Consider the following 15,657-nt stretch of genomic DNA (forward strand, 5'->3'; position numbering starts at 1 on the left):
TGACACGCTCCCCACCCCCCCAGGCTTGAGACCAGAGGAAGCAGCAACTTTCTTCGCTGGGAAAGTGTTGTGGGGCTCAAGCGTTTGGGGGTTTTCAGAGTCAACCGTCAGAGGCGAGGGAGTTTCTCTGCTGGCGGTGGCAAGGGCTCTCAGGGTGCACACAGCCTGTAAGCGGACCTCTGCGGTCTGCAGGGAAAATGCCGACTGTGTTTATTTTTCACCTGAGCCTGCAGGAAGTGGGGGTGGGGAGAGGGAGGCAGGAGCAGCCAGGCCCAAGCTCGCCTTCAGAGCAGGGGAGACCGACCTCAGGAGTCCCTTATTTCCACCTCCTCCTGCCTGGCCCTGCCCTAGGGCCTCTTCCTGGCTCCAGCCTGCTCAACAAGAGGAGGGCATGTGAGGGCACCAGAGTGAGGAATCTCCAGACATGGGCTAAGCCCAGAAGGATGAGGACCCGCTTTGGGATGATGGATTTTGAAGTGGCGTGGGACGAACAGTAAGAGCAATGCCAAGGCAGGAAGGTCCGCCTGTGCTAAGGCCTCAGCAGGCATGGCCTCCCAGCCCAGGGGTCTCAGAGTCCTGGACTCGTCCTGAGTGCTGCAGTCTGGAGGGAAACGGGAAAGGGCTGTATGCAGAAGTCAAAACAAGGGTGTGGGAGTGTGCTGGTCAAGGAATACAGTCTGCTGTCCCGTCTGTCATTGGCTTATACATCCCACCATGAGTGCCCAGCTCTCTGCTTGCAGAGGTTAGAAGAGGCTGTGCCGTCCAGATATTCGGGGATGAGGGGTGGCAGACAATCCATCAAGGCCTGCCTCCTTCCCTAGGAACGGGACAGTCACCATCAGGGGAGGAGAGAAGCTCCAGTCACTAAGTTCCCCAGACGCAGGCAGGCCCCAGGCAACTCCACCCTGCTGTCTGGGCAGCCTAGCCCTGGGACAGCCTTGTGCTGAGGCCGTGGAGCGGGACGTTCTGTTGGCTGAGGGGGGCATGGGGCACCAGGTCCCGCGCCAGACAGTTCCCCACCCCCCACCCCAGCTACCACCACCAGGCGTGGAGGGGGCTGGGGAGTGAACTCAGAGGCAGCCTGCATGAACGTGGGAAGGACCAGCCAGGCCCTCGGTGCTCTGCCCTGGAGCCCTGGCACCTCGGGTCCTCCAGCTGCCAGCAGGTTCTCAGTGCCCCCTCTGCCCACCTGGCACCTCTCCTGTGGTTTGGCAGTAGACTCCTGTTTAATGAGGCTTTTCCCCAGTTCCCAGGGAAGGCTGGTGGACAGGATGAGGCCTCAGTGCACCTGCCGCTGTTGCACACGTACATACCGGGCTTGAGGCTGAGCTAGATTCTGAGGGTTCCTCGGCTTAGAGTGAGCTGTGCTACATACAACGTGGAGCTTAACTAGCCTGGCCAAGGAGGGTTGGCTCTAGCCATCTGTCAGGTGAGAGAGCTCTCTAGGACTTCTGGCCCATGCTAGCCGTCTACAGGGAAGGTGGTTTGCTGAGAAATCCACTGTGGAGCCATCCTCTTCTTTCCTTGGAGCAGATACCCCCTCTCAACCTCCCACTCCAGGAAGGGTGGGACTCTGGGACTGTCCTCCTAGAGCTGGCACCTTGGACCCCAGGCTCTGCTCCTAAGATTTCCCAAGCTCAGAGCTGCCCACTCCACCAGCCAGGCTTTTACCCCTGAGGGCTGAAAAGCCAGTGCCAAGGTGGGATGGCAGGGCCTTCTCTGAAGCGGTTTAAACTTGAAAGCCCTATGGCCTGGAGGGACCTGTTCACTCCACCACCTGCGCTGGGCTCCAGGCATTTGTGCCCTTAAGACGGCAAATGGTGGGATGCCCCCACTAAGGTCCCAGCTTCTTGAGGGAGTCCCTGAGGCTAGTCTTCCCTGTGTGCCACGAGGCCTCGGATCTGGCTAATCCCTGTCCTAGGAATTTATCAGGTTAAGGAGGCCCCTGAGGTTTCCAGAAAGCTTTCTACCTTCATAGGCCCTGGGCTCCTGCCTCCAAAATTCTAGGGTATAACAGGATTTTTGCATCTGTGACCAATTAGGTAGCAGGGTTGAATAGGCTCATGCTTATTTTACAAGGAGCAAACTGGCCTGGGATCCTACAGAGGTAAGGTTACTGAAAAGGTCAGCAAGCCTAGTAGCTGTGCTTCCCAGCCCACTTCATATCCTAGGCACACTTAAGAGATGACCACTGGAGTAAATGGAAGAGGTGGCTGAAGGCTAAAGCAACGAGGTTAAGTCCTGGGCATAATGAGCAAGGAGAGAGGAAGGTAATGGGGTTAGAGAGGTGATTAGGGTCTGATCCTAGGGCTGTATATGCCTGGGGAAGTTTGGTGCAGGCTCCAGGCTGACATGATCTGATTTATATGGCTGCTGGATGGAAGAGCAGGAGACTGTTGTGTCTGCCAGGTGGGAAGTGACTGTGGCTTAGACTGGGTGGGGACAGGGAGAAAGGAAGAAATGGTTGGGTTCTGATATATTTTGAAAGTAGAGCCATTAGGATTTGCTGACACACTAGAGGTGGAGTGTGAGAAAAAGGAGCATCAGAGATGACTCCAAGCTGTTTGGTCTCAGCAACTGGAAGGAGGGAGTTGATATTAACTGAGGAAGATGGAGAGGAATGTTTGGGGCAAAAAGTCAAAGGTTCTACTTTGGACATGTTGCATTTGGGAGCATTTGGAGAGTAGCGTTCCGGGGAGAGGTAGAGGCTGCGGAGATACAGATGTAGCAGTCATCAGATGAAGACGTTTAAAGCTGTGAGCCTGGATGAGAGCACCCTTGGGAGGTGAGGATTGATACAGAAGAACTGAGGGCCAGACTTGGGTCAGGACAGGAAAACGATGAAGAGCCAGAAACAAGGCCAAGGAGGAGTGGCCTCAGAGGTTAGAAGAAAATCGGGAAGTGTGGCATTCTGGAATCAAAGTGAAGAACCTATTGCGAGGAAGAGGGAGAAGTTAGTTGTGTTCAATGTGCCGAGAAGCCAAGTACAATGAAGACTGAGAACTGACTTTTGAGTTCGGCAACGTGCAAGTCCCTGGGGACCTTGACAAGTCATCTGGTGAAGTGATGGGGGCAAGAGGCTGGCTTGGATGAAGGGATAACAAGGGCTGAGGACTGGAGGTAGAGGACAAGGACTGCTCTGCTGAGATGTGCAATAAAGGGAAGCAAGAAAAGAGGTGACACCCGGAACATTGACAGCTTGGAGACATGGCAATCTGCTGGTCCCCTGAGTGGGAATAAAGAGTGGTCTAGCACAGGGCTAAAACTCAGTACATGAAGAAATCACATTCCCCACATATCCCATATCTGTCCCAGTCTCCTCTCTCTCCTGCCAGACACCTGCGGGCCTAAGAAACCTACCTTCAACTCCCCTACACAATCCCAACCTGTTACTGTTGTTTGGGTCTGTGCTGGGAATAAAAGAGGAGCTGAGAGTGACAGGACCTTCCTTTCCCCAGCTTGCTCAGAAAGCCTGGCCTTCAAATAGCAACAGGAAGGTCACAGCAACCAAAACCTGGAAATGACATGGCCCTGTCATCAGTCTCCCCAGGCGATGCTGCCAGGCATGTCTGCCATCTCCAGGCAGGCCTCCTTTGGCATAATAAGACCAAAGGGTCTGGCCCCTGTGGAACCAGGCACCACAGGGAAAGGGAGGCACTATGAGTAGTGTTTCATCCTTACCCTTCAGGGTGAATGAGGGGCTTCTTACATGTCGTCATGACAGCCATTTCCGACAAGGCAACGGGTGCGCGGGTATGGTAATAAAGTTAGCTCCAGGAACTGAACCTGGTTGGCAGACTCTCAGGCTTCAAGTGGAGAGCCCTCAGGAAGCTCTCCTGCCTGCGGTCAGGAGCAGGCTCTGGTCGGAGGTGAGGCATTGGCCTCAGGAAGTAGGTGTAGTGTCAAATCCATGCCAGTCACAAAGGAGCCAGCACTATTAACAGTAACTCCTGTCTTCCTGAGACACTGATTAGCCCTGGGATCTAAGACTCCTCCTGGTGGACGGCAGAGGGATGAGAGGGAGGCTGACAGGTGGTAATGTCGGCAACTTACCAACATCTGGGGGGAAGGGTGCAGCTTGTAGCCCAGCCTGAAGCTTCCCTGGAGGCAGGAATGTGGGGGAGATGGTGGCCAGGACTGCTGCAGACACGCATGGGATCCTGTGCCCACCTGGGAGCCTCCTGCCACGGCTACAGTGTGATTCATACCTGCCCGTCCCTTTAGCCTCACCTGGACTGCCAAGAGCCAGTGCCAAAGGACCTAAGCCAAGTCTTCCCACCAAGAGCGACCCTAACCTTCCCCAAAGCTGGTGATGAAGGGTCATGAGCCCCAGCCATTATACTGGCTACATTCATCCAGTGAGAAATTTCACCTATGGGCTGGGAAGAAGCCCAGACCACAACCTCTATAATCATTAGTGTCTTGCCCCAGATACGTCCCAAAGATACTTCTGTGCCATGGGTTAGTGGTCGCTCATCTGTGAGCCCAGCCAGCAGCATCCCCATAGGTGGGCTTTTACAAGTGGTGCTAACCTTGAGCTTTAGATGATGTCTCCAGGGCCCCGGCCAGCAAAGGTGTGCACTGAGGATATGCAGAGCTGAGCCGTGGCCCTGAGCAGCACACTCCCTGTGGCTGGTTCTGATGGGGAGCCCCCGTCCCAGCCTGAATGAGTCATCTCATGACAAATCCATGTGACCAGTGTGAAAAGTAAGAGTCCTGTGGTGCCGAGGAAACAGGAAGTGTGGAGGCTGGGTGGGTTGGCTCTGGAGGGAGCCTAGCCACACCTGGAGCCAGCTTGCTCCACCTCCCTTGAAGAAGAAAAGGCTCCCTCCACTATGTCATCAAATCCTCTTAAGCGGTGGCTCCAGAGGGTCAGACACAAGCCCCTCAGTCTGGGGGCCAGAGGAGAAAAGCAAGCTCCAGGCTGTCCTAAGGCTGAAGGCATGAGCAACTCACCAGGCAAGCCATTGGGCCTCAGAGAAACTGGGGGATCTCTGAAACCAAGAGACAGGAAGAATTTCCTGGGCAGGGGGAAAATGCCTCCTAGAGCTGAGGGCAAAGAAAGACTGAGAGACTCTCTGGGAGACTGGACTCTTTGGGCAGTCTGGGGTGAGGCTGGTGGAGAGCCACTGGACACAGGGTAGCTTGAGTGGGGTCCTGTCCAGTGAAGCCTGTGGTTTTGACCACCTCCACTTTCCTCTGATGACTGGGCTACCCCCACACAGCAAATTGCGACTTTTCTTATATGTGCATCTCAGTCCTGTGCCTTCCTCCCTCAGGTCCCCCACATTCACCCACCCACCCTCCTCATTTTTCAGCACAACAAGGCCAGTCAGCCTTCCCATGGCGTCCCCCAACTTTCTCCTCTCTATGACCATTTCAGCAGCCCACACCCCACACCTGCACCAGCCGACATCAGCCAGAAGCAAGGTATGGATCCTGGATGGGAAGGGCCCAACAAGACCCAGAGCTGGGGAGTGGCGGGGAAAGGGGATCAAGTCCCTGCCTTCTGAGAGCAAGAGGCTAGATAGTTTTTGAAGGCACCAAAGGGGTGGGCAAGGTGGTACCAGGTCAAAATGTGAAAGTTTGAGGTTTAGGTAGGAGACTGAATCCTGAGTGGCTAACCAGTGCCAGTATGGGAGTAGGCCTCTGTGTGAAGATGATAGAGAACTTGTAGTCTTTCCCTCCCCACAGTGAGAAAATGGAAAGTGGTGGTTGTGATGGCTGATTCACCTCAGCCTCGGGCAAAGTCATTCTGAAATCAGCCACTGTCGGCTGTGGGAAACCTGCTGACTCAACCCAGGGGAGGAGGGGGCAAGAGGAATGGGTGGATCCCTGGGCTCCTGGGCCAGGGGGTCTGCCTCCTGCCCAGAAAGCCAGGCTAGAGTCCCCAGCAGAGAGGCCCCAGTTGTAGACCAGCAATGAGCCAGGGTGCGGCAAGGTTTGGTCTTCCACTCCTTCATGACTCCAGCTCTGCCACTACCCAGCCACTGTCCACAAGCAAGTCACACCAACCATCTGCCCTTGATGCCCACAGTCTGCAAATGGGGCACTCTGATCACACCAGGCTAATCCTGAAAAGACCAGTATGTCTGGGCCTCTAGCACAGGGACACGGGATCTTGAGGGCCCCACAGGAGGCTCTAGGATGCAGGAACCAGCTGGAGCAGCTTCTGGGTCAGGCTAGCTCACTTACTCTGCCCTCTCCCCTGCAGGAGTTCACAGGCCTCTGCAGACCCCTGACCTCTCTGGCTTCTACTCTCTGACCTCAGGCAGCATGGGACAGCTCCCCCACACTGTGAGCTGGTAAGTGAGGGTTTAATGGGAAAGGGGCCCCTTGTGCTGGCTGGACCCATACCCGCCCTTCCACTTTCCTCCTCCACTCTTCTGTGCGGAGCACCTTGCTGCCAGCTCTATACAAGTAATGGGCTGGCCAGCCACTCTAGCCTTGCCTCAGCCAGCCACACAAACTCCCTTTGGAAAGGCAGGAGACCCAGCCCTGTCACGCTCCACCTTAATGTCTAGGAGACTTGAATGGGGGAACCCTGGGCTGTTTAGGGTCATATGAGTGTGTGAGATAGAAAGGCAGGCCTGAGCAGGGAGGTGGCAGCTTGCAGGACACAGGAGAGGTCGCTGTTTCTCAGTGGCCTGGCGGACAGGGGGATGCTACCCACTCGCCTCTGTGTCTACTGCCGGCTGGTCCCCTCCTTGGCAGAGTTGCTCGAAGTTCAGGGTCTGTCTTGCCCATATGGTGCCTGCTTCAGTCCAAACTCCTGGCAGCCTGCTTGTAGAGTCCACTAATGCTGGGCCAGGAAAAGCCAACCTGGATCCTATGCAGCAAATCCAACCATGAGCCAAAGGGCCTGTCTTTGGCTGGAGCAGGGTCTTGGCAGGGTATGTGACCTTTTGCTCATCAACCACAGTTTGACCAAAGCAGGTCTCAGGCCTCTCCAGGTTGCGACAGTCACCCAAAAGTAGGAAAGCTTGGCTTCCCTGGGCCTGCCTGCCTCTTTCTACTTGTCCTTTATCCACATTCAGCTCACTCTTCCATGTCCAGATTCACCTTGGATAAAGGTTCACCTTGAATACAAATCAGGACTATCCCCAGGATTGACGTGTGGCAGGCAAGTTCTGGGCACCAGAGAAGCACTGCTCCAGTGGGTTGATCCTCAGGTCCCTGCCTCCCATCTCTCAGTCCACCTAGTGTACAACTTAGACAAGAGGCCAGTTACAAAGCATGGGTAGCAGTGCTTTGATTGAGGGCTGTAGAAGCCTGGGGGGACACCTCATCCAGTTTGGGATTCCCACGGCTGTTTCAGAAGAAAGGCTGTTTTGGCAAAGTAAGACCTTGACAGATGACCAGGAGTTTGAAGCAAAGTGGGACAGAACAATCCCAAGTGTTAACAGTGGGCATAAAGGTCCTATGGCAGGTATGGAAATAAGCCCAGATTTCACAAGATGAGACTGGAGGGGACCCAGGGATCTACTAAGCTCAGTGCCAGGAGAGTGCTGCCATTTCTGGCCCTTATACACCAGTAGAAAGGAGGTTAGCCTGCAGAGAGAAAGGTTGCCCTCTGGTGGCAGATGTTTAAAACATACACTAGAGCGGTCCAAACGGAAGCCAGTTTACCTTATTACACTAGGGGTCAGGCCTGAGCACAGGGGGGAAGTCCTTCCCCACATCTGGCCAGTAGTCAGACTAACATTTGGCCAGTAGCCAGACTGCTAACAGCTATCTCTCCCAACCACAGGCCCAGCCCTCCTCTCTACCCCCTGTCCCCTTCCTGCGGATATAGACAGCACTTCCCTGCCCCCACCGCAGCCCCTGGCGCCCCCTACCCCAGGTGAGTCCCCCACCCTGCAGCCAGGCTCCTGCTTCCTGTTGCCCAGGCTTCAGTGCCCACAAGAGGCTATGCCCAGGCCAGTGCTTGCCCTCTGTTAGTCGTCTGTCCATCCGTCCGTCTGTCATTCTCCAGCCCCGAGCTGCCCTGTGACTGAGAATGAAGCCAGTGGGAGTGTAGGAGGCTTAAGCCCAAGCTGTATTGTGCAAAGCACCAGAGAGCAGCCAGAGAGTGCAGGCACACGTGTGCAGGTGTGTGTGCACTCACCTCTTGTGCATCCTGAAAAGGCAAGTCAGGACACCTCTCTTGGACACTCCTGGAGCTCTGTCCAAACTCAGGCAGCACCTCTTACACGTCTCAGGGGCCACCTGCTCAGTGACTCCACACTGTTCAAGTGGGGACTGTGTCCCTGCGTGTCCTCTTGCTTAGATCACCTCCCTGGGGACAGACCTGTCCGGGTATGGAACGGGTTTGTCAGCAGACACTTCTAGACCTACTGGAGCTGCCAGCCCAGCGGGGGAGGGAGAGATACAGCAGCTATCTGGGTGAAGGGGGAGCCCCAAGGAGACCCAGCCATGTCTGATGGGTCAGGACAAGCTTCGTGAGGACAGCTCTTGAGCGAGGGGGACAAAGATAACAGCAACCAGCTGGAGATGGCTGAGGGGCAGGAAGTGATGGGAAATGGGGTGGGGAATGGGTGTGCAATCCCTAAGAAGCAGCCTGGGTTTTATTCTATGAGCAATGGGGGGAACAGCACTCAAGTGCTGTTATATGGAGGGAGACCTGGAGGGGTCAGTGAGGAAAGTAAGGAAGCCCACAGGGCAGCTACAGGTTGAGGCTGAGCTGGTGAGAGCAGAAGATGAGAAGGGGACTGATTCAGAAGTTATTCAGGACTCCAGGAAGCACCTGAATCTGCTGCACATGTAGATTCTCGCAGTGTCTGTGCAGTGTTGGGAGCAGGTGTCTGTATTTCTGTGTACTTGTTCAGCCAGTGGGGTTGGGTGACCGTTCGCCTGTCCTCGTGTGCTGTGCAGGGGCCTCTGTGTGTCCATAGATCTGGGCCGTACATGCCTGGCTCAGTGTTAACTCTTCTTTTGCCTCTAGGTTCACCCATCCACCCCTGATGCTAGGTTCTGGTGTCCCTGGTCACCCCGCAGCCATCCCCCACCCAGCCATCGTGCCCTCTTCAGGGAAGCAGGAGCTACAGCCCTATGACCGCAGCCTGTGAGTGGAACAAACACTTGGCGGGGGGGGGGGGGGGGGGGCAGGGAAAATAAGCAGACCCCAGGACACATGCCTCTCACCAGGGCCAAGCCCTCCCTCCAGGGACTGCCAGGAGATCCCCTGTCAAGCCATCTTGTGGCAGTTTACCACTACCACTGACCAGTTTTTTTGACCCTCAGAAGCAGGAGTGGGGTGGACAGAATGGGGGACAAGGATTTAGGTTGAGCCCAGAGAGGAGGGGCTTTCCTTACTTAGCTACAAAATTCCTATAAGGAACAATAGTGAGCTCTGCTCACCTACTTTGGGGCAGCTAAAATAAGATACCATTTACAAAACCCTAGTATATCTATCCAACCACACACACACAGAGACAGACAGACGCACAGGACACGGGAGAGGGGCGCATTAGGTGCACACCGTGAGGGCTCCTGAGTGTTCATCTGTCCCTCAGGAAAGCACAAGCAGACTCCAAGGCAGAGAAGGAAGCCAAGAAGCCAACCATCAAGAAGCCACTCAACGCCTTCATGCTATACATGAAGGAGATGAGAGCCAAAGTCATTGCGGAGTGCACGCTCAAGGAGAGTGCAGCCATCAACCAGATCCTGGGCCGTCGGGTGAGGCCACGGGGGCAAGTGGGCTGGTAGGGGTGACTACCCTGACTACCTTCACCCTGAGCAGCCTGCCAACTCTCTGATGCATCCTCCATCTGCCCCCCTTCCCCACTGCAGTGGCATGCACTGTCCCGGGAAGAGCAGGCCAAGTATTATGAGCTGGCCCGCAAGGAGAGGCAGCTGCACATGCAGCTATACCCAGGCTGGTCGGCGCGGGACAACTATGTGAGTGGCCAAACACATGCAGTAGGGGAGCCTTCTGCATGCCATACCCCAGAGGAAGTCAGGACTGCTGTCCTGAAGGCACACAGGAGGAGGGGACAGGGTGGAGGAGAGGCTCAAGACCTTTGATGGCTAGCTCAGGAAGGCTCAGATGAGGGGAGCCGGCTGTGAAGGCAGGCTCGCATCCCATCCCCTCCCCAGGATGTGCTTCCACACAGGGCCGTTGTGCAGTATTTGATTAGGTCAGCACAAAGAAGTAAATGAGCCTGAAGTCACCTCCTCCTTCAAAATGGAGGCCAGCGTGGGGAAGGGAGGAGGAGCCCCTAATTTCCCTGTGGTTACCTAGCAAAAACTGGTGTCAAGAAAACACCAGGGCCCCAGGTCAGGTCAGAGGGGACGGTGGGCCAGGAACCCCAGGGGCAGCCTGACTAGGCAGTAGGCTGCAGGTGTCCCAACCACTCACACCCAGAGTCCTGAGCATCTTCCACTTTGTTCCCTGCAGGGGAAGAAGAAGAGACGGTCGAGGGAAAAGCACCAAGAATCCAACTCAGGTGAGGCCTTCCCTCAGAGCTAGGCCTGCATCTCACAAATCAAAGCCCCACCAGAATAAGAGCTGTACTAAATCCCAGGGAGTTCAGATGGTCAAGAATCTGCCTTCCATGCAGGAGACCCAGGTTTGAACCCTGGGTCGGGACGATCCCCTGGAGAAGGGAACAGCAACCCACTCCAGTATTCTTGCCTGGAGAACCCCGTGGACAGAGGAGACTGGCATCATGAGTGGACACAAAGAGTTGGACATGACTCTTTACTATTTTAAGTCTCAGGGAAGACCAGCAGAATTTTATTTTCGGCTGGGCTGGGTCTTCATTTCCGCCTAAGGGCTTACTCTAGTTGTGGGGCAGAGGCTCTACGGCATGCAGGGTTCAGTAGTTGTGGCTCCCAGCTTGCGAGCGCCGGCTCAACAGTTGTGGCGCACAGGCTTAGTTGCCCTGCAGCATGTGGGATCCCAGGACAGGGACCGAACCTGCGTCTCCTGCATTGCCAGTGAATTCTTTATCACTGAGCCACAAGGGAAGCCCGAAGCCAATTCTTGTAGCAATGGTTTGTGACCCACCACAAACATACACTCCTTTGTAAGCCCTCCTAACAGCCACCCTCTGCCAGAGAACCTAGTGAGGAACTGAGTGTTTGAATCAAGACTAAACCCAAACACTGCATCCAGATTAGTTCTGCGGAGGTGAGCATCAGGCTGTCTGGGTGGAGTGCGAGCCACGCTCCAGGCCCGAGCTCTATAGTCACACAGCCTGTTGGCTGGTGCCTAGTAGTTTCTCTATCGCCCCAGCCCCTCTTTCTCATGGAGGTGCCAAGTGCACTGTATAGAGGACCCAGGAAAGCCACACCCTGCTCCAGGTAATCTTCCTGTGGGTGAATTCCTGTCCCAACTCTGGTAATTCACACTCCATATCCATGAATATATCCATATCCACACAGGGGGCTAGTACTGGGGCTCAGCAGAGTCCTCAGTCTTTTCTCTAAGATTGGACAATGTTCAATCGTGTATAGCATAGGCTTTAAGTGACAACACAAGGGGAAATGAGTCAAGCAAGACTGGGCACTGGCAAAGATGAAGAAAAACTGATGGCTAAAATAGATGGACAAAATGGGCAGGGTCTTGGGGGAGGGGATGGGAAGGCCTAAGGCAGAAGAAGCTTGATCCCCATGGGCCCCTCAGGCCCTTCTCTCAGCCCCTTTGCTGCAAGGGGCCCCACAAGGCAGAGAGGAGCCAGCCTGATAGGGTCTCCTCCCTCCCACCCCCACCATTCTTCCCCTGCCTCTCTACTGCCAGCTGGGTGCCAGCCTTTCCTGATACCTTGGCTTTGGGCCCTTGGCCTCCCACTAAGACTGGACAGGCCATGGAGAGGCCCTTGCCTGTAGGGACTGTGGGGTATCTGTGACTGGCTAACACTGATATTACCTCTTCTTTCTGGGCCCTGCTCTGCCCTGCTGCCTGCCTGCCCGCCCTCTGCCCTGCTCTGCCCCTCTGGCATGGCTGTGAGCAGACCCTGGCTCGCCTAAGAAATGCCGTGCTCGCTTTGGCCTCAACCAGCAGACGGATTGGTGTGGTCCGTGCAGGTGGGTTTGTCCCCACCACCACCCTCCCTTTGCTTCAAGCTGCTTCCCTGACTCTGCACAGATTCTGCTGGGCCTGCTGTTCTCCTTTGGCCTCTAGCCCCCCAACATACCCACAGACTGGGAAGCCAATGCCTCCTGAGAGTGAGAATGAACACAGCTTGTGAGGAAGATCACTTGGGTCTAAGTGGAAGGAATAGAGAATATCCTAGATGGAAGGAAAGGCAGGCTTAAAAGGCATCTCTGGTGCCTGGTGCCCTGTGCCCAGGGTTCCCTGGTAATGGATGTGCTAATCAGGCCGAGCAGGTCCATATTAGACAAATCTCACACACAGCATTTAAGTGGCTCAAAGCCCTGTCCCCAGGCCTCAGCGTCATTGTGCACCACCAGCTCCTTCACGTCAAATTGGGATCCCTGTTGTACCACACTGAGCCTCACATCTAAGAACAACAAAGTAGTACTATAGTAGAGAATAACCTGAATAAGGTAAATGCCCAATAGGCATGTGACCTACTGAGACCAGAGGTAGGGAGAGGTGAACACAGGTACCCCTGGCACCCATACTCAGATCCTATGGCATTAAACCTGTGTTTCACCATACAATATTTGTATATGGGAAAAGAAAATATACCTACCAAATGGCTCAGGCCTGGCCTATATATATTAGGCTCAGGCCAGGCCTGCCGGGGCCAAGGCTGAGGCTGCTCCAGGCATTAAGTTCACTGACTCTAGGGAATACTTGTTCAGCCCCGAAGGGTACCCCTACATTCCCTGTCTAAGAACAAAGAGGAATTTGGGGGAGTAAGTGTGTGTACATATGTACACATGATGGGAGGCAGCCCTGTCCTCAAACAGAAAATAAGATGGTAGGAATGGGTGAGACAATTCCCTTTCTTCCCCTTCTCTGCTCCTAGCATAGCTCTAAGTATTTGGAATGCTCAGGGCTAGAAGCCACAAGCACACATTAATCAGATCTGAGCTTCACAGACACGTGAAGCAGAGCTGCAACAGCCTAGATTAGGAGACAGCTGTCCTGGAAGATAGCAGGCAGCCCACACACGGAGCTACAAAAGGTCCCTGTGCCATCTAGTGGCTCTGTTGGGAACTGCACCTGTCCATGGTCTGGGCCAGGCCCAGCAGTTGTCAGGCTAAGTCCTAAGGCATAGGCATATGTATGTAAGTCATGGGGAAATAGGCCTGTGCAAGGACAGCATTTTTTGGTTGTGGTGTATGACTATGAATTCACCCTCTGTTTACAGATAACTCTCTTCACTATTCCTAGGAGGAAAAAGAAATGCATTCGGTACTTACCCGGAGAAGGCCGCTGCCCCAGCCCCGTTCCTTCCGATGACAGTGCTCTAGGCTGCCCCAGGTCCCCAACTCCCCAGGATTCGCCCTCGTACCTCCTGCTGCCCCACCTCCCCACAGAACTGCTTGCTAGCCCTGCAGAACCGGCGCCTACATCACCAGGCCTCTCAGCCACTCTCAGCCTCTCAGCCCCCTCAGAGCGACCAGCAGAGTACACAGGTACAGCAACAGGAATCTCAGAGACAGGCATCCTAGCATGCACAGGACACATGGCTTCCTCCAGGGGCTCACCCTCTGAGAGGAGACGACAGAGTCCCAAAGCAGGTGGAAACCGGCCAGGGGGCCTGTTGGCTCCCTCTCACAGCTCAGGCCCTGGAGATTTCAGAGTCTGCACAACTTCTGCCTAAACCTGGGGCCATCAATCCAAACTGCTCCAAGTGATGGGAAGCAGATCTGTGTTGTGTCATTTCGTCAGGGGCATCCCCCATGCCTGTGGCAGGCTCCCTCCCTGTCTTGACAGCCAGGTGCCCCTGCCCCCCTTGCTTTTCCTCCATAGGTCATAGGTGGACTGGACTGAGCCCAGCTGCTTTCCGTACTCTCCCCTCCACCACTGCCCCACCTTCCCTGTACCAGATACTTCATGGACCAAGAACCAGCTGGTTTACCAAACAACATGTAAGCATGGTCACAACCACAAAGCTCAAGATGACAGTGCTTCTCTCTTAAGGGCCTGGAGAAGCCCTGTTTACAGAAAACCATCTGCTATCTGTAAGCTGAACCAAGGGAAGCTTCTACCCACATTCTTTTTAGCAGCTTTCAATAAGTGAATGGAATAGGTTAGATTTAGGCCTATCAGCCCAGCAACAGGAATAACCTGACACTACCTTACAGGCAAGTGTGGGTGGTGAGCGTTTGTGGCTATAGTTCAAATTACTTGGAAACGTTTCCTGAGAAATTCAACCACCTAAGAAGCCCTGATACCTAATGCCCTAGTCACTGGTTCAAGTCAGCTGTGGCTCAAAACCAGTGTGCATCCTTCCCCACTTCTGAGAGCCTTGTCCGATCCAATTCCAGCTTATCCACATCAGTCTAGCCAGCTCTTTAGACAGTTGTAAGAAAGGGCAAACCAAACCTCAGGACAGCCAGTACCTATTTTCCAGCGTGTAAGCAGGCCAGCTTCAGTTTCCCTATGGGGCTGCAGGAAGGAAGACCATATAACTAAAGCAGGAGCCCAGAAAACCTCTAGTGGTGAACATCGGGTTTTCACCACAGCCTACTTTAACCCATTTCTGAGCCAAGCTTCAACCCTGAGCCTTAAAAAACAAACATGTTTTAATTTAATTTAGTTTTGTTTTCTTCTTGCCTCCACTTCACTGTACGTAGCCTGAATCCAAAGATAAAGGGCTATCCTTGTACCCACACACACCCCTCAACAAAAGCCTAGTTCCTACTTTAGCCACTGACTTCTCAGAATCCAAAGATCGTATGTTCTAGTGTAGTGCTTCAAAAAGTCTTGAGAGAAAAATGACCACTGTAATATTCAAGATATTTTTGTATTGTTAATGCATATCACAGAAAAACTTTGATATGAGAATAAAGATACTTTTTACTGGGTTTCTTTTTCAAATCCTGCCTCTGAACAATAAGCTGTTTCACTGACAGTATGCCACTTGTTTCTTTTCCACAGTCACAAAACTGTGGGTTTCTTCTCTATTATGTTACACATGTTCAAGACCTTGAGCCAGGGATTTACTCTGGTCACCTCTCCTTAAGGGACTTGGGGCCTGCTCCAACCTAGAGAGCTCATGCTAGGTGTACAGCCCCTATTCCAAGCTGCGCTCTTAACCCCGCTAGTCCTCTGACCTCACACTGATGCAGGCACAGGCCAACCTGCATCCATTGCTTATATGGGGATGGATTGGAAACTGCCACCCACAGCCCCTAAGTCAACCCAACCAGAAACAGGCACACATCACTGGGTTTAATTTCCCTCTGAAGGCAAAGAGAAGACAAGTGCATATCCTATTCTAAGGAAAACATGAACACAAAGCAATCTTTTATAAGTTGGTATTCTCGTAAAATCCAAAAGACGGATATTTTAAGCACCCTTTCCTCCCAAAAACCGACAAGATGCGTGATGTATTTCCTGAAGTATTCATTTTATACAAAACCTCTGAAGTTACAGAGCCAGCTCAAAAGGTCAGTCAACCATTAGATACAAATGTTGACCAAGAAGTGTATCACAATAGCCAGCGGCTGGGCCACCATCATGTTTTACAATTTTCACTTAATGCAGTTAATTTTTTGGACTTTATGTTTAAA

The 15,657-nt window shown here is 53.7% G+C and overlaps 1 protein-coding gene across 8 annotated transcripts in view; it reads left to right on the top strand.

Moving 5' to 3' along the window:
* Positions 1–14,949, top strand: part of TCF7 (transcription factor 7) — a 32,060-nt gene extending 17,111 nt beyond the window's left edge. Inside the window, exons 4-12 of one of the 8 annotated variants that reach the window (XM_086411578.1) lie at positions 5,319–5,430; positions 6,215–6,305; positions 7,751–7,843; positions 8,945–9,064; positions 9,516–9,678; positions 9,793–9,900; positions 10,400–10,448; positions 11,958–12,030; positions 13,287–14,949. In XM_086411578.1, coding sequence (XP_086267704.1) covers positions 5,319–5,430; positions 6,215–6,305; positions 7,751–7,843; positions 8,945–9,064; positions 9,516–9,678; positions 9,793–9,900; positions 10,400–10,448; positions 11,958–12,030; positions 13,287–13,290 — 813 coding nt within the window. In that variant the 3' untranslated portion in view covers positions 13,291–14,949. The remainder of the gene's footprint in view (positions 1–5,318; positions 5,431–6,214; positions 6,306–7,750; positions 7,844–8,944; positions 9,065–9,515; positions 9,679–9,792; positions 9,901–10,399; positions 10,449–11,957; positions 12,031–13,286) is intronic. The other 7 variants (XM_086411575.1, XM_086411579.1, XM_086411577.1 and 4 more) reach the window with 7 other exon arrangements.
* The last annotated feature ends 708 nt before the right edge of the window (positions 14,950–15,657 follow it).

Source organism: Bos grunniens, chromosome 7 (assembly GCF_055505025.1).
Source record: "Bos grunniens cultivar Pamir isolate PY7600 chromosome 7, Bosgru_T2T1.0, whole genome shotgun sequence".
NCBI lineage: Eukaryota > Metazoa > Chordata > Mammalia > Artiodactyla > Bovidae > Bos > Bos grunniens.